Raw genomic sequence first — 25,375 nt, forward strand, 5'->3', positions numbered from 1 at the left:
GGGCCATCTGACTGTGCAGGTGACTGATGTCCAAAGAACAGTCTTCCTTCGGACCAAGAGGATGGCACTGACCACAAGCCAACAGATGCTCAGGCCGCAGACCCCAGGGCGCCACCTCCCACTGTGACGCCTCTCTCCGGCCGAGCACCTGTCTGTAGGCTGGGTGCACGAGGACCCCCGGGAGTTCTCAAGGGGTCAGTCTGGCGGCGGCCCTGAACCCCAAGCAGCAGAGTCAGCCGGGGCAGCAGAGTCGCCGGGCGGCCGCGCTCGGCCCCTCGCCGCCCGCGGAAAGGGGCGTGGAGCAGATGCTATCGCAGGTCCCTCCCCGCGCTCGGGCGGGGTGGTTCGAGGCTCAGCCGCGAGCGGAGGCTCTAGAGCCGCAGTTCAGCCCGGGCCGGAGTCCGCGCCGCCCAGGGCAGCCCCGCGCGGGGCCCGCGTGCACACGGAGCCCGCGAGGCGGAGCCGCCGGGGGGTGGTCGGCGCGCGGGCGGCAGGTGGGCGGCCCGGCTCCCGTCGGCCGTGTTTACCTGGCTCGCAGGAAGCCCGGGAGGCGGGGGAGGAGCGGCGGGCGCGCCCGGCCCTCGGAGCAGCCGCCAGACTGCGCCGCCGCGCCAGCGAGGACGAGCCTGCGGCCCCGGCGACCCGCAGCCCCGACCCCGAAGGCGGCGCCGGCGCTCCGGGACCCCGCGCGCTTGGGGCCCGGGCGGCGGGAGGCGGCCCGGACCCCGCGGCGCCCTCGGCCTTGGAGAGAGGATCGCCGCGCGGTGGGTGACCTCGCCGGGGGGGCGGGGGGCGGGGTGGCTTTGTCTGCGCCCCCGGAGCGGGGACGCGGGGACGGGGCGCGGGGCTCCCCCGGGGCGGCCGCGCAGGTGGCGGCAGGTGGCACCCCGGCGGCCACTGTGCGAGGGGTGGACGCGGGTGTAGACGCCGATCCGGAGCGGCGGGGCTGTCCCCGACGGGTGTCCAGGTGTGGGCAAGGCCGGGCCGGGGCCGGGGTCGCGGGCAGAGCGTGGGAGGCGCTCGGGGTGGAGTTTTGGGTGGGAGGTGGCAAAGGTCAAGGAAGCCACCCTGGGCGGTGCGGGACCGCTGCGGGGACGAGTTTTAGGGCAGGCCGGGATCCCCGCCGCTTAACCTGCTCCTTAAGGATACGTCTGGAGCTTACCGCCGACTCCTGCCTGCCCCCTCCCCCAGCCCGGGCGAAAACCAGTTTCCCTTTGAGTGCCGAGGGCGGCGACAGGCGACTCTCCGGGCTTCCGCCTTCCGGAGGCCGGGCCCGGCCCCGCCACGCCGCCCGCGCCCACCTGCGCGCCTGGTGCCCGGGTGTGAAGCCCCTCTGGGCCCGGAGACTGGCCGGGCGTCCAGGGGGTGCCGCGTGCTCTGCACGATTCCCGGGCACCCTGTGGCTCTGGCTCCTCTGGGCTGCTGGGGGCACTGTCTCTTTTCTCCCAGGGTCTCCTTTCTCCTCTCCTTTAGGAAGGCAGAGGGGGGTTTGGAGAAGCCTTAGAGATTCTCTGGGGATCTCAGTAGGTCTCTGGCAGGAAACAAGCGCCTTTGGGTCACTGGTTCTCCCTTTTCCAGTCGCAACAGGGTGAGAATCTACACCGTGAGTTCAGTTAACCTCTGCGGCCAGGCCTGGAGTGTGTCTGGGGAGACGCAGACCCGGTACAGGGGCGCTGGTTGTTCTGACAGGGAGGCCACACCTGGCCTGGAGAGATTCTCAGAGGAAGGGCGCTTTAGGGTGTGTCCGATTTAAGACCTGTGGCTTTTGGACAAGACCCCCAGCTCAGGGAACGGTTTGCAGAGTGTGGCCCAGGAGTCTGGCACACCCCAAGTCAGGCTCAGTCCTGCCCCCTGCTCCCTGGCGGAGCCTCTGCAGAGTGCCAGGGGCCTTCGTGGTCCTGGGGAGCTGAATGGGGTGCAGACCCAGCCGGGGCCAGGGCTGAGCAGCCCTTCAGGAAGGGATAGTCAGCACAGGGATGCAGCCTCACAGCTGTGTTTCTCCCAGTTCAGGGGAGTGGCCATCAGTCCTCCTATCTTTTTTTTTTTCCCAAATAGGATAAACCAAAACCTGAAAGGAGGGAATCCAGTTAAATATTATGTAAAATGGTGGCTAATAGTAGCTCCAATGGTTTAACTGTTCTGAAATGACTACCTTTACTAGCTCAGGGTTAAACAAAAGCTATTTGGTTCAAATTCACTTTAAAAACTTTCCAAAGTATCCCATTTCTGCCCAAAGACAAGAACACTTTGAGTCACTTGTGCTGTGATTTGGTGTTGAATCTCTCTGGCCCTGTTTGGGTCAGGAATGGCTCTGGCCCCATGCCCTGAGGAAAGGCATCTGTGAACTTGGAAAAGGGCAGAGACCAAGCTTTCTGGTGATTTTTCTTTTTCCTCCTGAATTCTTAAACGTTAATGGGAGGTTATGTTGTTTGACTTTTAGTTTCTCTCTCGAGTCTTTAAAAATCTGACACTGGATCAGCAGCTGTCCCTGGGCCTTTTCTCCCCAGGTATCCAGGTAGCGTTTCTGACCACTTCCCAGTGGCCAGGCTGCCTTCTGGGAGCCACATATCGTTGCATTAACAGGTGTGATACCCTGCGATGCCCTCATTTGATGTAACTACCTACTAGAACCCTCATTTTCACTGAGTAGGAAACCCAGGCACAGAGACACCCGGGGGCGCCCAGGACTCAGCTCCAGAAATCTGCCACCAGCCCCTGTTGCTGCCCTGCAGGGCGAAGAGGGCACCGTGCAACACCCACTGAGCTGCCTTCCTCTTCTCTGTCTTTAGAGTTCCACCGCTGAAGAGTGGCTACACCCAGCAAAGCGTGCATCCTCTTCAGATGGTGGGACTGGACGACTGCTGTCCCGTCTCTGTTAGTCACCTTCTCCCTAACTTCCTCAGTAAAGTTGTCAATAAAGAGGGAAAGACAGTTCTCTAATGCCGGAGCACGGCTTTTAGTAAGTCGTCCCTAAGCAGTGAATCACTTCACTGGTCCTTTAGAGCCACCCAAGGAAGCTTAAGTCAGCCTGAGCTTGGGGGCCCCTGGAGGTGGGTTTAATCAACAGTAAGTGTACAGTAATTTAACCAACAGTTAATTGTAATGATGCTGAAGCGCCAGTATTTTGGTCACCTTATGAGAAGAAATGACTCATTGGAAAAGACCCTGATACTGGGAAAGACTGAGGGTAGGAGGAGAAGGGGACAATAGAGGATGAGATGGCTGGATGGAATCATTGACTTAATGGACAGGAGTTTGAGTAAGCTCCAGGAGATGGTGAAGGACAGGGAAGCCTGGCGTGCTGCAGTCCCTGGGGTCGCAAAGAGTCGGACACGACTGAGCGACTGAGCAACAGCCACAGTTATACACAGGCAGACCCTGCTGCTCTCACGCCACGGATGCAGTGAGCGCAGTGCAAATGTCCCTAAATGCGTGGCCCTAGGCTTCAGCCCCAGAAACGGAACCAGCAGAGACACACGCGTGACTTAACGTGAGGAACTGGGGCCAGAGGCCTGCAGGCCGCAGGCTGGCGCTCTCGGGTGTGAGCTGAGGCCGCCCTTGGAGAAAGAGCCGCCCTCACCTCACAGCCAGGCATGGATAACCAGCAGTGCATATTATGAAGCTTTCAGCAGTGTCTGAGAGTCAATAACTGTTAAAAATTCATAAATATGGATTGGAACTCTGAGCATCACTAGTGTGAGGCTCTATTATAATAATAATAAAAAAGATGGATGCCTGGAGAGTGATAGACAGATAGACAGACTCTGGTGAAGTATCTGGAATGTACCAAGCATTCTAAGACTCAGCAACATAAAACAAACCACCCAAGAGGAGAAGTAACTAAGCAGGCTGGCCCAGAAGAGAAAGCCCAGTGGGGCTAGGAAAATGGGAAGGGATGTTTAACCCACCAGTTCTCAGAAGCAGAAATCACATCAATGGGATAACTTTTCATAACCATCTGTGAAGATCTTATCGTCTATGCCAAGTATTGAGGAAGATAAGGAGAACTGAGAACTCATATGATTGTGAGTAGGAGTATAAATAAAAACAGACACTTTAGACGAGAACCCAGAAAAGCTAAAGACAGATGTTCCCTGTGACCCGGTGATCGCAGTTCTGAGTGCACCCTCTAGGGAGAACCTGGGCTCAGTGCACAGGGCACACACAAAGGTTACACCCAGAAGCAATTTTTTAAAATATATATATATATATTTTTGTTTGTTTGGCTGTGCCGAGTCTTAGTTGCAGCCGGCAGGACTTTTAGCTGTGGCATGTGGGGTCTTTTTTCTCAATCAGGGATCGAACCCAGGCCCCCTGCATTGAGAGTGCAGAGTCTCATTCAGCCACTGGACTGCCAGCAAAGTCCCCTGGAAGCACTTTTAAAAACCTTGTATTTTGAGATCATTGTAGATTCACATGCAACTGTGAGAAATAGTAGAGCTCCACATATGCTTCGTAACGTCTTGCAAAACTATAGAGGACATCGTGACCAGGAAATAAACGTTGGTGCGACTGATTGAAGGGGCTGAGATGTCAGATTTCACAGGTGACATGCGCCTGTGTGTAGTTCTGTGTAATTTTATCGCACATGGATCATCGCGTGACCACACACGCAGGTGGGACCGTTCCATCACAAGGTCTGCAGGCTGCCCGTTGTGGCCACAGCCAACTTCCCCTTCCTCCACCCTACGCCCTTCGCAGCCACTGCTCTGTTCCCCATTTTCTGTAATTCGTCATTTTGACAATGCTGTTTAGGCGGAGTCATACAATATGCCCCCTTCTCTTTGGCTGGCTTTTTTTCAGTAAGTGCAGTGCTCTCGAGATCTCTCCAAGTTGTTCAGTGTCTGGACAGCTCGTTCTTTTTTATCACTGAGTAGCATTCTGTGGAATGGATGCCCCCCACCCACTGCTCCTCTAGTTTTTTGGTTTTAACCGTCCACCCTTCGAGGGTTTCCAGCTTGTGGCTATTTGAGGGCACCTACTATGATGTACAGGTTTTTGCGAGAGCACGGTTTTCGGTTTTCGCTTCTCTGGGATAAATGCCATCGCTGAGTCATACAGCGAAGGTGTGTTTCAGTTCACAAGACCCTGCACTCTCTTTTCCCAGAAGGTCTGCAGTGTTTACATCCCACCAGCCAGGTGTGCGTGGCCCTGGGTCTCCGTGGCAGCATTTGCACAACCATGGCTTGGTATCTGAGCTGTTCTGACAGGTGTGCGCTGACCCTTCACCGTGGCTGCAGTCTGCGTCTCCATCACAGACAGCGATGCCTGTCTTTCCACGAGCGTGTCTGCCATCTGCACAGGGAGCAGGGAGCAGCCCGGTCTTGCCTTTGCCTGCTTTCTGATTGGCTTGCTTGGTCTCGTTAGTTCCTTCTAGATACGCTCTGGAGACAGAGCTGGTGGTTTGCAGTTCCTGTCAGGGTAGCTTGTCTTCAGCCTAACCACAGGTGCTTTTGCAGGGAGACGCTTTTTCATTTTGATGAGATCCATCTATTAATTTTTTTTCTTTGTGTCTTGTGCAGAATCTCAGGCTACTGAGACCCACTGAATTGAAACCTGCATTGTTTGTTTATTTAATTTTGGCTGTGATGGTTCTTTGTTGCTGCGAGAGCTTCTTCTAACTGTAGTGAGCGGGGCCCTACTCTCTTAGATGCAGGGCGCAGGCTTCTCACTTTGGAGGTTTCTCTTGTTGCGGAGCATGGGCTCCAAAGCACAGACTCAGTAGCTGTGTTACACAACTTAGTGTAAGCCTAAATTACACAACAGGCTTATTTGCTCCACAACATGTGGAATCTTCTTGGACCAGGTATCAAACCCATGTCCCCTGCTTTGGCAGGCAGATTCTTAACCACTGGACCACAAGGGAAGTCCTAATTTTTTTTTCTTTTATGGATTGTGATTTGGGTGAACCCATTGCCTAGTCTGGAAGATTTTCTCCTGGCTTCTTTCTTTCCCACAAGTTTTATACTTACAGTTTACACTGAAGTCAGTTGTCCATTTCCAGTTATTTTTTATATGATAAGTGAGGTTTAGGTGGAGGGTTTTGGTTTTGGGTGGTTTTTGTTCCTACATAGGAATGCCACCTTGCCCCAGTACTGTTTGTTGAAAAGATGATCCTTCCTCCATAGACTTTTTTTTCCATCTTCATCTTAAATTGTGTCCACATTTTTGTGTGGGTCTATTTCTGGGTTCCCTGCTCGGTTCCCGTGATCGAGATGTCTGTCCTGCCACTGGGATCACACTGTCCTGCTTACCAGGGCTGAAGGGTGACCCTGACCATCAGGTAACGTGAGCCCTCCCACTTCCTTCTTCTTTATCGGAGTCCTGTTAGCTGGGCTGGCTCCTGTACCGTTCTGCACATTTTAGAGTAAGCTTTATCGTGCCTACAGAACCCCTGCTGGAATATTTATAGAGAGTGTGTGTGTGCGCGCCTAGGCATGTCAAACTCTTTGTGACCCCATGGACTGTAGCCCACCAGACTCCTCTGTCCATGGCATTTCCCAGGCAAGGACACTGGAGTGGGTTGCCATCTCCTTCTCCAGGGGATCTTCCCGACCCAGGGATCTAACCCACGTCTTCTGCATTGACAGGTGCATTCTTTACTGTCGGAGCCACAGGGAAGCCCCTGCTATTTCATATGTGTGTGTGTGTGTGTTTATGTATACACTTTTATGACGTATCTAAAATCCACTGAGTGTTAACTGCTCAGTCGTGTCCGACTCTTTGCGACCCCATGAACTGTAATTCTCCAGTCTCCTCTGTCCGTGAGATTCTCCAGGCAAGAATACTGTAGTGGGTTGCCATTCCCTTCTCCAGGGGATCTTCCCGACCCAGGGGTTGAACCTGGGTCTCCTGCATGGCAGACAGATTCTTTACCGTCTGAGCCACCAGGGAAGCCCCAAAACCGCTAAGAAGCCTAACTAATCTGCCCCGCCACCCAGGCAGACTTACTATCTTTCTTTCTCTTTTTATGGTTTTCGATTTTCTTTTTTTGTTTTAATTGAAGTATAGTTGATTTACAATGTTACATTCATTTCTGGTGCACTACAAGGCAATTTACTTTTATATTCTGTTCCATGTTCTTTTCCATTATAGTTTATCACAGGATATTGAATGTCATCCCTGGTGCTATACAGGAGGACCTTGTTGTTTATCTATTTTATATACAGCAGTTGGTATCTGCTAATCCCAAGCTCCTAATTTATTTCCCCACTCCCTTCCCCCTTGGGAACCGTGAGTTTGTTTTCTGTGTCTGTGAGTCTGTTTCTAGGCAGACTTATTTTCTGTAAGGACACAGGAAAACGAAGTGATGGTGTCCAGACAGGCTCCATCAGCATCCTGGGGTCAGACCATCCCCCCGGAGGTGGGGGCCCTCCCCCCGCCACACCGATGGGGAGCCAGGTGTAGTCTGTGGCTCATCGCTGTCCCTCAGCGATGCTCTGAATGAGTGGTGTCCTCCTCTCATTACAGGCGAGGAGACGTGAATTCTCGGGGGTCAGCAGACCCAGGAGGTCCTGTGAAGCCCAGGGCATTCTCTGCTCTGTCCAGCATCTGTGTGATGGCCAGCGATGCCACGCAGTGCTCCTGAGGGCCCGGGAGCACATTTCCAAACCCAGGCGTTCCTACACCCACATCTGACCACGTGTACCCAAGTCACTGTCCCCAGAGTGGGAGGGACGGTGGGCCACCTCCTGGCCCCCGCCGGCCCCAGGCCCCATCCCCACGCTGCTCACGAGTGTCGGAGACCATCCAGAAACCAGGGGCTGCTATTTTTAAAGGGGTTACTTTTGAAGGAAAGAGTCGGTATGAAGACACACAAGAGCAGCGTCTCTCAGCGGTGACGTGACGGCCCACCTCAGAACTGCTGCCGGCTTTGAAAAGGGGTCAGTGGCTGAGAGCTGGTGACAAGGGGGCGCCGCCCTCCGGGGTGCAAGGCAGCTTCTCCGAGGCTCGAAGCCACAGCCTTTCACAGGAAACGAGCTTCTGCTCGGAGCCCCAGCCGTTGTTCTTGGGGAGTGACGCTTCTCCACGGGTCTGTGAATTTCAAGACCCGGGAGGCAGGAGCCGTTCGGCGTGTTTTAGTGAACACACTGGATTTTCGCGTTGTGCTGACTCTAATTACGTGGTAACTAGGCTTGGATTTGGTTTATGCCTCCGAGGTGTTAAAAGTCTAGAAAACAGTGAGTGGTGGTGATGCTTCTTCTGAAAGTTGAGTTGGCCTGGTGGCTCATTGCATCAGGTTTTGCTTTGATTGGTGGCCGATGTTCATTGCGGACTGCCCCGCGGACAGCTCTGAGGGACACCCTGGGATGCCAGGTCCCGCCCCGAGACCCGCAGATGATGGCTGAGCGCTGAGGTCCCAGCTGCCGGGAGCCCCTCGGCCAGCGGCCCCCCAGCTGGAATGAGACTTCCTGTGTGTGGCGGTCGAAAAAGCAGGCAGAGATGCTAGGTGACATGCCCCGCTGTCATGGGGTTTTCTGAAATGTTTATTTCAGAGCATGACTCCTGCAGTCAACTTCCCCTTGTTTCATGGGACGAGGAGGTTGGGAGGTGGAAGCTGGCAAGGGTTTGACTTTTGTCAGAGAGTGAGGAGCCTGGTGGCCCCATCCTCGAGGTTTTCAGTCACGAGAGGGCGCCCATTGGCCCCCTCACCACTAATAACTGCACCCCCAAGTGTGGGCCCCGCCTTTGGGGTGTGTCAGCGGTAGAGGGTCTCCCCCAAACACGTCCGGCACCCTCTGCTGCAGCTTGCAGCCCCGCCGGGCAGGGGCAGAGAGCCAGGGGCAGAGACAGCTCCTCCAGCAAAGATGCCAGAGCCCCAGCCTCCCCAGAGACGGAGGGCCTCCCCCCGGAGCCCGCGGAGACAGCGGGCGGGGGCCGGGATTGGCTGGGAACAGGATGCGGGCGCCGCAGCAGAGCCTGCAGTGGCCGGAGCCGGACCCCGAGTCTCCTCGGGGGCTGTGGACGAGGATGACGCCAACAACCACCCCCACCTGGCAGCCACTTGCCTGCATGTCGGCCAGAGCACTCATTAAGTGCAGAGTCCTAGGCCCCAGCGTCTGGACACCACTTCGAGTCTTGGGGTCTCGGTCTAGAAATGTGCATTTCTAGTGATCACGAGGACCACTGCTCAGTGAGAGGCAGAAACGGGTGAGGAGGGCCCCAGGTGTGTCTCAGCGACACAGGTTCACCTGAGCACACCTACACAAGCTCCCGCTCATCCACTTTAGCACGATCGAGAAATTCTACTTCCTGGTAAATGACTTTCTGTTCAAAGAATGATTCATGGAAAATCACATCCTATACTGGTGATGTGTTCTCGTACGTATCGTTTATTTTTGATACTCTCTCCATTTAGGGGGTGGCATTCTCTTTCGTGCCTCTGAGCGTTGGCGTATCTGACAAGGAATATTTATGGATATTCATCCCCTCCATCCGGTTTCTTGGAGAGTTGGAACCTAACATTTTTGCTAAACTTGCTCTGAGACAAAAGCTCCAGAGCTGCGTTGCAGGCGCCCAGACGGGGCAGCTGCACAGTTGTTTAAATTCCCTGATTCTCCAGGACACTCAGAGGCCACACCGCGCCCTTCCAGAGGCCCTGCATGAAAGAGACGCGGCTCTGGCCCTGAAGACTACATCGTAGTGTATGTCATCAGGGAGCTTGGGGTCCTAAGACAGGTTTCCCGAGGCACTGCGTTTGCTGAGCACTTCGCAAGATGAGCAAACAAAACCTGTACAGGGTTCCTGACGGGGGAGGGGGGTGCTGTGCCAGCAGAGGGCGGGGACTCAACGGCCACTTCTGACCCTCCCAGCAGCCGTGTGCCCCCTGACTGCAGCCTGGCTGGGGGTGAGTTAGGGTGAGGGCTGGGGTGAGGATCTGTGGCTTCTCCAGGGCTCTTTCCAGGATGCCCACCTGCCCTGCCCGGCTGTTCGCAGCAGCAGCTCTGTCCCCTGGTTCTGATCACGTTTAGTTTATAAGGGTCTCAGCACTCCATCCCGCACTTACTTTCTGGGAAATTTAGAAGTTTTCCTTGTCTCCCGTCATCCGCGTGGAGGTCAGGGTGGTGTCTGCTACATCCCCGATGGTCAGTTTCACTAACCCTGATCATCATCATCCAGCTAACACACAGCAGAGTCTGAATTCTGCCCAAGTCACCTCCGATTCTTTGGCCACCTGATGCAAAGAGCCAACTCACTGGAAAAGACCCTGATGCTGGGAAAGATTGAGGGAAGAAGGAGAAGGGGACAACAGAGGATGAGATGGTTGGATGGCATCACTGACTCAATGGACATGAGCTTGAGCAAACTCCCGGAGATAGCGAAGGGCAGGGAAGCCCTGGTGTGCTGCAGTCCATGGGGTCGCAGGGAGTCGGACACAATTTAACAACCAAACAACAGCAACCACCACCACTGTCCAAGTCTATTCTTTACCAGTCAGGACATGGGACATGGTTTATTCAGCTCACTGTGTTGCCTTAAAAAACCACATCAAGCTGGAACTTAGACACAAATGATTCTTGTATTTTAGGGGCTAGGTTTCTCTGAGTGTGGTGGGGGTCAGGGTGTGCTTCAGTTGTTTTTATTCTGGTCCTTTTGGATGTCTGAAAACGAAATAACCCTGGACTGATGAGCTGAGACCAGGGGTTTACGAGGTGGGCTCCCATCCGGCACCGTCTTCCTCCTGGAAACAGGATAAATTATATCTCAGACTCGAGCCCAAAGCATCACTGGTTTTGAAGGATCATTTATACGGCTGTATGGAAGATGCTGTCTGTTTTAAAAGGCAGATGATGATTACTTTATTCTGGCATTATCTCTGTATGTCAAGACTCATTTTTGAAGAGAGAAGGATTTGAACCAGGTGTTAAAAGCTGGCCTTGTTCATTTCAGACAGTGTTTGGAAATTGGAATGTGAAGAGGAAAAGGACACAGCGGTGCTGACTTGGCAGACGGCCTTTCTGAAAGGGCAGTGAAGTGTCGTGTTTAAAGCCACATTAAGTAACAGTCCCAACAGTAAAATATGTGTATTTATGTGGAAATTTTTACATAGGATTAGCAACACCAAAATAAAGTGTGTGATGGGAACTTAAAGCAGATTTTAACATGAGGGTAGATGAAAACCCATGCAAATATTTATACTCTGTTTTAATAAAACCTCATTTGTTCATGAAGACAGGGAAGGCCCCGGCTGTCATATTTGTGGGCTCATGTGGCACAGTCACCTCAGAGCCTGGAATCTCTGAGGCTTAACTCTATTGCTTTCACAACATACGGGCTTCCCAGGTGACTCGGGTAGAGAATCTGCCTGCCGATGCAGGAGACACAGGAGATGCAGGTTCTATCCCTGGGTCAGGAAGATCCCCTGGAGCAGGGCATGGATACCTACCGCAGTATTCTTGCCTGGAGAATCCCATGGACAGGAGCCTGGAGGGCTGCAGTCTATGGGATCGCGAAGAGTTGCACATGACTTATCATACGTGTGGGCTTCCCTAGTGGCTCAGCTGTAAAGAATCCACCTGCAACGTCGAAGGCCTGGGTTCGATCCCTGGGTTGGGAAGAGCCCCTGGAGAAGGGAAAGGCTGCCCACTCCAGTATTCTGGCCTGGAGAATTCCATGGACTGTATAGTCCATGGGGTTGCAAAGAGTTGGACACGACTGAGCGACTTTCACTTCACTAGCTTACGTATACACACACACACAGACAACATGTGTTGTAGAAGAATTTGACAAATGTACCCTGGACTCAATGCAGCATTTGTTCCTGGCTTTTTCTTCCTGGAGCCGCCCTCGGTGACGTGAGGTCTGTGATCTGTCGGAGCTCTGCAGGGTGACGATCCCAAACGCCACTGTTTCCCCATCCGTTTCTCAGGTTAGCCTGCCCATTGTGGAGTTTTCTGCAGGCAGCTCATGTGGGTTTCATGACTAATTACAGATGTTCCGGGGTGCATAATGCAGAGTCTGGGAGGCAGGTGTAAAAACCCAGCGAGGAAGGAGACAGGGGTGTCATTCATCCCTCACAGCAGGTGAACCCGGACCCAAATGGGTGCCGCGGACCACCAGGCTGAGGTCTCTGCACTGCATAGGCCTGTCTGCCTGTTGAGACCCCGTGTGTGTAGCCTGTCTGCACAGCTAACCAGCTGGTAACCAGGTAACCGGGCTGGTAACCAGGTAACCAGGCTGGAAACCAGGTAACCAAAAGGCCAGGCACTGCACCAGATGCAGTATGGACTGCCCTGGGTTCAGCGGTTTCTATTCCAGCCCTCAGTCGCTGCTCCCATTAGAGTGTGGTTCACAGCCCTTTGGAAAGGTGACTGGCGGCCAGGAGACACTCGGGTGACAGAGCTTGTCCTGTCTCGTTTGGACCCGGCCCCCAGCTTCGGGAACCCAGCTGTCTGCGTGTCCGACATGGTGCAACAGCTTCACTCAAACCTTGTCTGGAAAGGCTCGGTTTTCAAAGCTCCCCGGGTTACCGGGCAGACGTGGGGTGCCATCCCTGCGGAAGTCAGTGCAACCACCGCCCCACCCCGCCCACTCGCTTCCCCAGAAGGACAGCAGAGCAGGTGACCTGTCCAGGGCCGCCCGCTGCTGGTGGTGGAGGAGACTAGACTTGGGCTTCCTGCCCCATACTCCCCACTTCAGTCACCCTCTTGAGCTCTTCAAGTGGGTCCTGAACTATCTTTGGATGTTATCCCCTTTTTACCCCCTCTTGGCATCAAATCAGAAATCATTTATTCACAGAAACCATACTTTGGGGGGAATGTGAGTGATTAAGACCTCGAGTACAGTGTCACCGTGTCACAGTTGATCGGATAAACACGGTATTGTAAATGCTCTCTGCCAAGATGTTTTCAGTTTGCATTTATTTCCTATAAAAGGCTTCTGAATAATCTTGATCGTGATGGAGAAATAAAGCCATAAGGCCTCCACCTTGTGGTGATAAAGCATCCTTCTTAAAAGAAATGGCAACCCACTCCAGTATTCTTGCCTGGAAAATCCTACGGACAGAGGAGCCTGGTGGGCTACAGTCCATGGGGTCGCAAAGAGTCAGACACGACTGAGCGCGTGCACACACACACACACACACACACACACACACTCTGAAAGGATGCTGATCCTTTTAGGCCTTAAAGATGACACTTTAAAAAGCAGGCAGAGCCAGGTGAGAAGCTCCGGTTCAAGCTGCAAGCTTACCAGCAGCCTCACGTCTGCCGTGTCTGTTGCTCTGTAGATACTTGTTGTTTATTCACTTACGTAAGTCAGCACAGGTTTTCGATAACAGAATTTTTAAAAAAGATTGACCTGTGGGCCTCCCTCGTGGCTCAGTGATGGAGAATCCGCCTGCCAGTGTAGAGACACGGGTTCCATCCCTCGACCGGGAAGATCCCGCATGCGGCGGGGCAGCGATGCCTGGCGCCACGACTTCTGAGCTGAGCTCTAGAGGCCTGAGCACCTGGAGCCCATGCTCTGCAGCCAGAGAAGCCGCTGCGCTGAGAAGCCCGAGCTCCGCAATGAAGAGCAGGCCCCCCTTGCCGAAACTGGAGCGAGCCCACACTCAGCAACAAAGGCCCAGTGCAGCCGAAAATAAATAGTTAATTTTAAAATAGAGTCACTTGTAGGACGTACTGCTATAACGCTCCATCCTTCACTGCTGCTCTGCAGCGGGGAGTGACGGGGAACGGCGGTCAAGGCTCCGCCCAGGCTGCAGTTCGTGAGTTTTGAGCTGTCAGAACGTACATTAAAACGTGTGAAATGAAGAAGAAGCTGCCCCTCTAACCCCCAGGCAGCTCTTATCCCTAATAAACCTGAGACTGCACGCACTGAGGGTCCTTTTCCTGCAGAAATTCAGCGCCCTGCCCAAGTCACCAGGTCAGCCTTGAACCTGTGACTGTGAACTTGTTCATGCGGACTTTACAAACCTCGTGCGTCTCATCGTCTGTGGAAGGAGGAGCGTTGGAACAGCACCCACCTCGGCCCGGACGGGAGCAGGTTGGGAGGATGGACGTCTGGAGAGGTCCCTCCCGCCCGGCGCGCGGGCAGCACCGCCAGGCTGGCCGCCCTCTGGGGCCTCCCGCCTCAGTCGAGCCCTGTCCGTTGAGTCCTGCTGTCCCGGGACAGGTCCGACTCCCTCTGCTTTGTCTGTACCTGCCGCCGGCTCACGTTCCTCACCCTCTACAGTCCCACATGCCCCAGTGACCATGCGGAGCCCTGACATCAGCTCTGAGCCCCGTGCCTGCAGGGCCGTGATGGGGTGATGACCACACCTGCCTTCTTTTCCCCGCTCAGCATCTGGAAGCTTACGGGAGGAGCTCGCCTGGGAAGAAGGTGCCAGGTGGGAGACTGACCCTCTCCCTGGCACGGCCGTGGGGCTGCTGGTCGGAAGCCGGAGCAGTGAGATCGGCAGTCCCAGGATTCACGTGTCCTCTGTGTTTTCAGGAAGATGAGGACTCGGGCTGTAGGTCTCTTGACCACAGACCTCACGCCAACCTGTGGCCTGAGCAACATGTTCCTTCCCCACGCACAGTTATCAGGAGCTGTCACGTCTGACGCCAGGGAACATGTGAGTTGTTCTGGAGGTGAATTAAATACATGAGTTCCTTCCCCATGCAGTTATCAGGAGCCATCACGTCTGACGCCAGGGAACATGTGAGTTGTTCTGGAGGTGGATTAAATACACGAGTTCGACACGCCTCCTGCCCTTTGATCGCTGGCTCTGACCTTGTACGAGGCCCACAACATCTTTGTTTCCTCTGTCTCCAGCGCCAGTGTCCTGGTTATGGGCACACCGGTACCTGTGATAACAGCACGCATGTGACCCCCACTGCACTGGGCTAGTGAAATATTAACTGGTCATTTCCACAACCGCTCCTGGAGTAAACATGTACAGTCCGGGACCAAAGCCTCAGAGCAAGCGGCAGAGAGCCTACGAGAAGGGGCACCCCAGGGACTGGAGCTCTGGGACTGGCTCTCTGGAAGCCCCGCCCGCTGGCCCCCAGGTGGACAGCCTGGCCAGGGGCTGCAGTGTGGCCACGGGGCCAGCGGGCGGAGCCAAGCCTGCACGCCCACGGCCTAGTGAGGTCACAGGACGGGCTGTCTGCGGACGCCCCACCTACTGCGGGAGGTGTGTGTCCTGCATGTGCCTGAGTCCACTTCCCGACCGTCAGAGAGCCTGTGACTGTGGGCCTGGCTGGCCAGGGATCCAACACCCCAGCTTCCTTGGAGCTGCTGTTTTCATGCAGAATTTCATGTCTTTCTGTTGGTTTTGTTAGAGTCACCAAGTCGTGTCCGACTCTGCGACCCCATGGACTGCAGCACACCAGGCTTCCCTGTCCTTCACCAACTCTCAGAGCTTGCTCAGACTCATGTCCATTGAGTCAGTGATGCCATCCAACCATCTCATCCTCTGTCGCCCCCTTCTTCTGCCCTCAGTCTTTCCCAGCATCAGGGTCTTTTCCAACAAGTTGGCTCTTCACATCATGTGGCCAAAGTATTGTCTCCCTGTGAGAGCTATGAAAAGCTAAACATGTTGGCTAATGATATATGTGTGACTATATTTACAAGGCTTTCTAAAAGTCATCCTAACTTAAGCATTAATGAACTACTGTTTGGTTTGCTGCTTTTTTCCTTCAAGGAAATGCTTTGTTGTCACTGAGAAAGGTGATGTTATGGTAGCACCTGGAGCCGAGGACTCCACTCGCGTCCTGTTCTGGTGACGACTTTCATGCAGAGTCAGCTGATGCCCGGGGACCAGGCACAAGGGACCACACTCCACAATGCCATCCTCTTGGCGTTCTGTGATTTTTCTTTTAGTGGTTTTTGAGAACTTTTAGGCAGTGTTCTTCCGTGCTGTAAATCTGATAAGCCTGGAGAAGATAGTTGCTCAGTCATGTCCAACTCTTTGCAACCCCATGGACTATAGCCCGCCAGGCTCCTCTGTCCATGGGATTTCCCAGGCAAGAATACTGGAGTCGGTTGCCACTTCCTTCTCCAGGGGATCTTCCCGACCCAGGGATCGAACCCGGGTCTTCTGCATTGCAGGCAGATTCTTTACTGTCTCTCAGACTGTGATCACTAGTTGTGGATATTATGTGACAACCCAGCGCAAAGTGTCCCATCCCCTCAAATCTAGAAGCTGGTTTCTTCTGATACTTCCTATGTGAGACTACAGGTGGTCTCGTGCTGGAAGCTTGAGGGCGAGAGAGAGTCTGGGGGGAGCCCGAGGATCTCAGAGGTCAGCATCACATGTGTTCCTGAAATGCAGGGTGGTTTCTTGGGCGTCCCGCCCCTGTTCCCACCCTAAAATGGTCTTTCCTTTTGTCTCCTGCACATGAGCGTGTGGGGGTTTATTTGGGGTGGTTGTTCTGGTGATGGTGGTAACTGTTTGCTATGTTCCGAGCACAGGGTGTTACAGGAATGTTTTTGACCTGGGAGATAAAAATGATTATCTGCAGAAAGCAGGCATGAGCACTGGGGTCCTGGTGGAGAGGGGAGGCAGACGGATGGGGGTGGGAGGGGAGGAGGAGGACAGGACCCGACGGGGTAGAAGCCCTTGGTTTTCTCTCCTTCTCTGTTCGGGGTAGAAGCGCTTGGTTTTGTCTCCTTCTCTGTTAGGCCCTTTGATTTTCTATGTGGGTTCCTTGCTCTTTCACACTTGCTCTCTGGGTTTTCCTTTAAAGATCAAAGGAGCAGGCCTACTGTCTGTCGTTCAGACTCCTTGCAGCCTCCGCCCACCTCTTCAGGGGCTGGGATCTGTGTGGTCTGTCAGGGTCCACACCCCAAGACAGGCTGCGCCCAGCACAGAAGGGCGGCTGGGAGCAAGCCAGCAGCTGCCGTTTGTGGGGTCCCAGGCGGATGCAGGGGGTGTGGGGAAGGCAGAGGGCCCGCCTTCAGCACTGCAGCGTGTTCAGCCCGCCTCGCATTAGCGGCTCCCAGAAAGGAAACGCGGCGCCCCTTTGGCACCTCGAAGCCCCTTCAGCGTGTGGTTCACAGGAGCTAGGGGCCGAGAGTCATCTGGATCAGCTCAGAGGCTAGGCTCACAGTGTGGCAGCAGGGATAGCAGTAACGTTATCACTTTACAGTAAACCTTAAAGCCTAATAAAAAGCTGAGGCTCTGACACTTTGGCCACCTGGTGCGAAGAGCCGACTCACTGGAAAAGACCCTGATGCTGGGAAAGATTGAAAGTAAAGAGAAGGGGGCAACAGAGGATGAGATGGTTGGATGGCATCACTGACTCAGTGGACATGAATTTGAGCAAACCCCGGGAGATAGTGGAGGACAGAGAAGCCTCGCGTGCCGCAGGCCACGGGGACACAAAGAGTCAGACACGATTGAGCAACTGAACAGCGACAACAAAAACGCTAGGACTCCATTAAGGGTTAATACCAAAGTACATGGAACTTTGAAAACGTTGCTTTAATGATGTTGAAAAGCAGGGAGAGCAGAAGTTAGCCCCCTGGTGGGGTTTTAATCCTGCTGCCAAAGCCCATGTTAATCCTCTCCCGGCAGGGCCGGCTACACGCGGATTCCAGTGGGTAGATGTTAAAAAACATTGAATGTGGATTCAGGGCTTCTGCGTTTTCACACCTGACCTACATCTGTGATCCCAGGCGATCTCACCTCTGGGTCCTTTGCAGCCCCTCCCTGCAGACGACATCCTGCTGCTGCTTGTACCATCAGTATTCACACGTATGCAAGTGCAAACAGGACAGAGAAAAGCTATGAATACTCTGAGCTACTGTATGTGAAAAATTGCACCCAAGTCAGTTGAGAAAGACAAATGGCCTTTGGCTCTCTCCTGATTATGAGGCAATGTATTCATTGAACATCTTTATTACAAGGAAGTTGAACTTTGACAGTTAAGATATCTGCGTATGATTGACCCTTCAGGGTCATAATATTAACTCCTTATTTGTTTCATTCTGCTGCCGGCGTCTTATGTAACATAAGGGAGAGAAGAGAGGCAGTTATGTTGTCGATGGATATATTATGCTGTCGATGTCAGGGGCCCAGGGAATTCAACTCTGTTACCTTATTGAATCCTCTATAGATGCACTACAGGTATCTGATTTGACAGTTGAGAAATCGGGAGCTCGGAGAACCAAATTTCTAAGCTCTGCAGTAAATAGTAATTGGCGGGCGGGCATGGAGTTAAAACCCAAATAATTCCTTGCACATACTTTTCGCCAGCTGTTGTTGCAAGATATTCGACAGGAAATTAAGAAAGGCGCTATCATTTTCCTCATTAAGCTTGAGGATCCACGTACAGGTGTTCATGAGGACTGCAAACAGGTGTTGTGTAATTCAGCCGTTTTCTCAAGATGACTTGCTAGAGCAAAGTCTTCTCTTTATCCTGTTGATGAACAGTCTAGAAATGGATGATATCGCAGACCGTCCAGAACACTTTGGATTGAGGCCTCGTCTCTCCCGCAGTGAATCTATGGAGACGATGATTTCATGACAGTCCCATCGCCTGTGAAAATTCACTCAGAACTGCTTCAGAAACAACCAGCTCAGCCTTTTGGTGTCCACAGCCTCCCCTGGGTCTCAGTCTCCCCTGCTTCTCTCTTCCTGCCGCCCTCCGTCACCCCCCGTCTGGTCTGGACCCAGGAGAAGTCACGCCATATCCTGTGCGGGGCCATCTGTGATGGAGAAGGGCCAGGGTTAGGACTGAGCAGAAGCATCGCTTCTGGGTCCCTGAGCTTCTCACCCCTTTCTCCTCCCCTGACCTTGGAGTTTCAGCGCGGATGGCCACACACGCAGGAGCCCATGTCAAGGGCTCTGCGGAAGGTGTGCGATCGTAGACAGCTAGATGGCTGGAAGATGTTTTCTCAACCGGTCAGCACCCACCGTGGGCAGTCAGGCCACCACCCCCACCACAACGACACAAAGCGTGCATGGTCATGAAAACATTAAGGAAATTCTTAGTCATCCCAGTGGCTGCTTAGAAATCTCATGTGGGCCTGAATTTGCACCTAAGGAATACAGGCAGCCGCTGTCACCTGGAGTCTGCCCTGCTCCCAGCCCTGACCCTCCTCTCCCTCTCCCACTGTGTTCCTTTCATAGTATTTCACAAAAAGCTTCCTAATAACCCAGTGATGCTTCTGGCCTGAGTTCCAAGTGCATTCCTCATGAATTTTCCTTTTTCTATCTGTTTGATTAATTGCAAAAATGGAATGGAATAGAGATGACCTCACACATCCAGCTCTTCCATTCGCAGATGGCTCTTTTCAGCGTGTTACGGAGACCAGCTGCAGGGCACCTCCATAAGCCCGCCGCCCTCTGTCCCCGGCGGGGTGGGGCCGGTCACCCGGAGTCAGGTCCATGACCCATCATCGGGGCTGTGCCGCACGCCTCACGTCCCGATGGCCTCACTGATGAGGGACCCTGAGCTGAGAACGGTCACATGGCTTTTCCTGTCTTTCTTTTCCTGCCAGTGCGAATTATGCTTTTAAGGCTAGAATCTGCCTACTCGAAATGACGCATAAATGCTCTTTCTGTTCATCTGAGACCGAGGGGAAGTTTGTACCTACTCAGAAGTCTGACCTGGAATGTTTGTTTTTATCTTTTCTGTGCCCAGTAGTCTTGAGTTTTAAAAGTACTGATTAATGTATTTCGCAGACAGCCCTCCCAAGGACAACCTAAAGTTATGCTCCGAGGGGTGATGAAGCTCTGGTCAGAACACATGGCCTGGAGGAAGCCTCCCATCTGCAAGGGGCAGTGTAGGCGTCTTGTGTTTGGATCAGCTGTGCTTCAGAGCATTTGGTCCAAAGTCTGTGTCCACAAGCAACGCTCCTTGCCCCCCTGCCCCCATACTGACACATCGTACAGTATCCTGTTAGGTTAAATCTTGAGGTTTGTGTTCTGGAAGGAGGGGACAGGGTGTCAGGATTTGCCTAATACCTGCAGGGGAGGTGACTGAGGAGGTGAGGGAAAGACGGAGGCCGGGGGAGGTGCTGCCAGGGGAGAACGTGGATGGCAGCGGGCGGTTCTCTACACCAGGGCGGGGAACCCCAAAGTCCAGGCTGTCAGCTTGAGAAGAAGTTAACTACTTTTGCCTGTGATTAGTTTCAAATACAACAACTCTGTTCTTTTTTGATTTTGGAAATAACTATTTATATGTAATTGAAAAAGTTTTTATATTTATATTTTATCACTTTTATATTTGTATAAACTGAATAGTTGAAAATATATAACTATTTATGTATAATTATATAAATTGAAGTATAATTGTTTACACTGTTTTAGTTTCAGGCATACAGCACAGTGATTCAGATACATAGATACAGATAGATTCCTTTTCAGGTTCTTTTTCTTTGTAGGCTCTTACAGAATTTTGAGGGCACTCCCTGGCAGCCTCCGCACTTTCACTGCTGAGGGCCCAGGCGCCACACTTGGGCAGGGAACGAAGATCCATAAGCTGCATGATATGGCCAAAAAATACATATTGAATAAAGTTATCCGCGCTATACAGCAGGCCCTTGCCCTCTGTCTATTTTGTATGTAGCAGTGAGTATCTGTTAATGCCAGCCTCCTAATTTATCCGTCTCCCATCAAACACACCAGTTGTTATTTGTTAAACAGAGAAATGGATGCACAGATGTTTGATGCGTTGTATTCTGTGTGTTACATACACTGTGCCCATCATCATTAATCACAGCCCTGCGTGGGGGCACAGAGAGCTGGAAGTTCAGAATGACCCCCGCTCCACTCCTGGGGCTCAGACCGTCATCCTGCACGGAGGACACATAGCCCTGTTCTCCCACTGCAGTTCAGGCCCCACGGGGACACAAGCGAGTCCCTCCTCCCTGTTTGTGCCCGTCTTATCAAGCAAACTGCCGTGTGTGCCTCAGACCTCCATTTCCCCACTGAGACGACCCCCATAGAGGTTTTTTGGGGGGTGATCCATGTAAGTAAATTGGGAAGGTGGATGATAGAATACTGAAATTATCTGCAAAGGTCAACTTGCATTTTTAAAAGCATCCATTTTATTTATTTTTTAAAAGCATCATTTTTTAAATTTAAAAATACTTCATTGCTAAAAAATGCCAACCATCATCTGACAATGCGGTTTCCACAAACCTTCAATTTATAAAAAATGCAGCAGCCACAAACAGCAATAAAGCAAAGCACAATAAAACCAGGTCCGCCTGTCTACAATATAATGCTCTTAACTGTAGCCACCACGTAAACACACACATTTGAAGCACAGGTTTTTCCACACGCATGTCTTTATACATGACGCATCCGTGTGGTTCCTCTAAGTCAGCAGTGTTTTTATCACCACTAGAGCCCCAGCTTTGATTTACAAGAGCACGCTGTCCCCACTTGGATTTACGTCATTTGAAGTTCAGCACTTAATCTGGAATTCAGATCTTGAAAGATCTGCCCCAGGTTCCACTTAGAAAATGTGAAGGCCGGAAGGGTTTCCACTCCGCAGGGGCTTGGTTGTCTGTGGCCTACCCCGGCGACAACCCAGTGCACCCCACACACAGGAGGTGACGCTGTCAGATGCTATCACACCCTTTCTTGCCAGTTGACCTGGGGAAGAGAATCCAGCGTCCTTTACAGTCACTGAAGAGACACCCAGACATACAGGAGGCTTTGGGGGAGTTCAGATACTGGGCAATCCCCTCTTCTCTAATGAGTGTCTCTGCAGGGACGAAACTTGCCTTTCATTGGGTGTATGAAATATTTTAGAAACCCTCTCCATGTTTAGAGGACGATTCTTTTTGTTGCCTTTCAAGAAGAGCTGTTCCTTGTTCAGCTGGGAGCTGGTCCTCACATGTTCTTTGAATCATCACACGATGAGGGTGACAGAGGTTGAGATGGTTGGATGGCATCACTAACACAATGGACATGAGTTTGAGCAAGCTCCGGGAGATGGTGAAGGACAGGGAAGCCTGGCTGCTGCAGTCCATGGGGTGGCAAAGAGTCAGACACAACTTAGCGACCGAACAAAGCAACCTGATGGTTGAATTTTGCAAAGGTTCTTCAAGACTGGTCACCTGAGCCAGGTGACAGATCTAAGGTGATGGTGCAAGTGGTCCTCGTGGTTTCTGCAGGTCCAGGGATGCGAGCAGGAGAAGGGATCTGTGTGGGACGAGTTTGGCTGAATTCTTCAGTTACGTGCCTTTCTGGGGGAGAAAAACAGTACATTTTCTGCAAAAGTTTGGGCTAGAAAATACAAACGAGTCACGTGCTTTTTTTTTTTTTAATACAACTTTATCTTCCTACAAATTCTGCAGATTTTGGGGATGCTTGTCAGATAAGCAGCCCTTGGTCGGGTCTGCTGTTTCTGTGCTTGCGGGATTCTCAAACCCACAAGCGTCCTGTGTATGTCTGTCGAGCGTCCTCAGCTTCTCCCCGTGTCTGTCCATCTCCTTACGTCACCAACCATGAAGTGTGACTCCATCTGGTTGTCGGGTGCGCACGGTCTGTGGGCGCTCTAGAGATGGGCTGATCGAGGACGAGGAAACTCACTGAACTGTGCGTGTCCCTGGACAGAATCCGGGTCTGGGTTTTTGCAGGGAGTAGAGGACAGCGACACTCCCTCAGAGACTTCAGGTGCCCCTTGAGTTTGGGGACTTTCGTTTTCTTTCTTTAGAAATAGGTGTCGAATTTGGAACGGGATTGTTGTTCTGATTGAAAAACCATGTTGGAAACTCTGAAAGTGCCAATTCCAAGACTAACGGCCTCTCTTTTCTTTCAGCATCTGAAGACCTCGGGCCTCAGGATGGGGAACCACTCAGGGAAGCGGGACTTCGGTGCCGAGAAGGGCAATAAGGTAAGGAGTGAGCCGAGCCCAAATCCTTCAGGTGCTCACACTTCCTGTGGCCACCAGGGTTTTCCCCTAAAGCCACTGGCTTGTTACCCTCCTTCCTTAGAAACTTCTAGGGCTGAGAATGCTAGTCCTGCACAGACCAAGACCCGAATTCCTCGGCCAGGACGCCAGGCCCACCGCAGTCTCACTGTGGCTGGTCGTCCGGGGGCACCTGCCCCCACGTCCCTTTCTGTGCTGTTGTTTAGGGTGTTTGGGAGATGCAGGAGAGAGAACGGGAAAAGATGCAAGTAAAAACCGTCAGAATCCCCCCAGCGACTCAGAATGAATCCTCTGTGGATTTTTAGGCTCAGATTTCCCATTCCCCACCTCATTCCATAGGCATTGGCTTCCCCGTGTGGTGAGGAGCCTCTAGGGATGACCTCTGGATCCCCAGAGGGATCGAGCCCCTCAAACCGATGACCCATCACCAGGGCACCTCCTGGTCTCGTTCTCTGTCCACTGAGGAATCGTCTCAGATCATGAGGAAATAGTCTGATGTGTGTGTGTGTTTCCCCCTCCTTGGTGGGGGGGAAGGTTAATTCTCCCATGTCTTTGGTCCTTTAACTCAAAACCAGTGACAATTCACGGAATGTCATGATGCTGAGGATGGACCGCATGTGCACACAAGTGCTTCATAAACGCCCACTGGATTGAGTTACGTCATGCTGCAGCCCCCAGACCTCTCTGCTGAGGATCTGTAGTCAGGTTTCATTTAAGAATAATGAACTTTCTGCCATGGGTGCTTCTCTGATCTATATTTGGACTCAAACATTTCTGTATCAGCCAAGTGGGTAATTTTCCATAGTCTGCTTCCATGCCATTCATGTAAATACGTGATTACATTACTGTTTTTGTTCATATTTTATAAAGTGTTTCAAACACTTGAGAGAAAACATTGCTTTCAGGCCCAAGGCAACTAGAGGGGTTCATGTTTCTACAGGGTTGTTGGTTTGGAATTCTCCCCTCCCTGTTGACAGGAGGGCCCGTGTTCTCCATGTGTATACGTCCTAGTGGATACTCACTGGGGACTCCTGGTATTTCGTGTAACTCGCGCTAGAACTGATGCTCTCCCTGTGAAGACAGCGGTGACTCTGAATGTACAGTTACTGTGGTCTGGGCGGTATCTGCCCCAGGAGCACAGAGGCCCCGCTGACAGTGAAAGTGGAAAAGCAGCTCTTCTCAAGAGAGCCCCATCCTGTTAGTACCTGGTATTTTAAGGCTCAGAGCAACTGATTTGCAAGTCTGCTTCTGAAAACCTCACTGTGGCTTGCAGTTTCTTTCCTGTTGTTGGACATTGTAAAACAGCAAAACATCCTTCTCGTTGGTTTAATTTTTACCAGTCAGATTTCTGAGCAATAGGAGAGCCCATACTTAGACTTTTGTTATCTGAAAGCTAAATTTTAACATTCTGATAATTTAAAAAAAAATTTGATCATTTTAGACCAATGGCTTCTGTGAGAAGTTGTTACATGTAACAGCCCTCTTCATTGTTGTTGTTCAGTCGTCAAGTCGGGTTGGATTCTGTGACCCCATGGACTGCAGCACGCCAGGCTTCCCTGTCCTTCACCATCTCCCAGAGCTTGCTCAAACTCATGTCCATTGAGTCAGTGATGCCCTCCAACCATCTCATCCTCTGTCGTCCGCTTCTCCTCCTGCCTTCAATCTTTCCCAGCATCAGGGTCTTTTCCAGTGAGTTGGCTCTTTGTGTCAGGTGGCCAAAGTGTTGGAGCTTTAACATCATTCCTTCTAGTAAATATTCAAGACTGATTTCCTTAGGATTGGCTGGTTTGATCTCCTTGCAGCCCAAGGGACTCTCAAGAGTCTTCTCCAACACCACAGTTCGAAAGCATCAGTTCTTCGGTACTCAGCTTTCTTTATGGTCCGGCTCTCACATCTGTACATGACTCTTCTTTAATTTTTTGTAACTTGATAGAAAATGTCTGAGGCCTTTTAGGGGGAGTGGTCTGTGGTGTTACTTGGAGTTTCAGCTTAGAACAGAAAAGATCACATGCACTCATGCCCCACTGTTTACCATCCTGCATGTTTCTGCAGCCATTCTGGGAGGCTTTCTTTTCACTTACGAGACAGTGGGTGGAGGAGAGCTTGTCCTGGGAGCAGTTGTTGACCTGTTAACAGGCAGGGGGCTGCAGGGAGAGTCACCCCGTGCGTCCCCCCAGCTCTGGCTTCTTTGCTGCCCCTATCCCCACTGGCGTCGCCTCCACCATCAGCCCCACGTCCTCAGGCCCTCGCGGGCTGCCTTCCTGGACCCGCAGGCCTGTGCTGGGCGAAAGAGGCAGCGGTTCTGTGTAGTGACCCCCTGCCCTGCCGGGCGCCCACCACCACCCACGGGGGCTCCCTGCCAGGAACACACGACCTCTGCCCCCAGGCTCCTCCCCGTGACACCCCACTCTTGGCTCACTGGCTTCTCTCTCCTGACAAAGCTGTGCCAGGATGCAGGGAGGAGCACATGAGGGAAGGGGCTCCGGCCTTTCGGTCCCTGTTCCAGTCTCACGTGTCCACGTGTGGCTCACGTCTGGCAGCGAGGCAGTTGTGAGTGC

The 25,375-nt window shown here is 52.5% G+C and overlaps 1 protein-coding gene across 4 annotated transcripts in view; it reads left to right on the forward strand.

Annotated features, from left to right (window-relative positions):
- Nucleotides 1-290: 290 nt before the first annotated feature.
- Nucleotides 291-25,375, forward strand: part of LOC122684861 (myelin basic protein) — a 102,402-nt gene continuing 77,317 nt past the window's right edge. The window contains exons 1-2 of one of the 4 annotated variants that reach the window (XM_043889314.1): nucleotides 291-764; nucleotides 22,707-22,781. In XM_043889314.1, coding sequence (XP_043745249.1) covers nucleotides 306-764; nucleotides 22,707-22,781 — 534 coding nt within the window. In that variant the 5' untranslated portion in view covers nucleotides 291-305. The remainder of the gene's footprint in view (nucleotides 765-22,706; nucleotides 22,782-25,375) is intronic. The other 3 variants (XM_043889313.1, XM_043889312.1, XM_043889315.1) reach the window with 3 other exon arrangements.

Source organism: Cervus elaphus, chromosome 27 (genome assembly GCF_910594005.1).
Source record: "Cervus elaphus chromosome 27, mCerEla1.1, whole genome shotgun sequence".
Classification (NCBI taxonomy): Eukaryota; Metazoa; Chordata; class Mammalia; order Artiodactyla; family Cervidae; genus Cervus; species Cervus elaphus.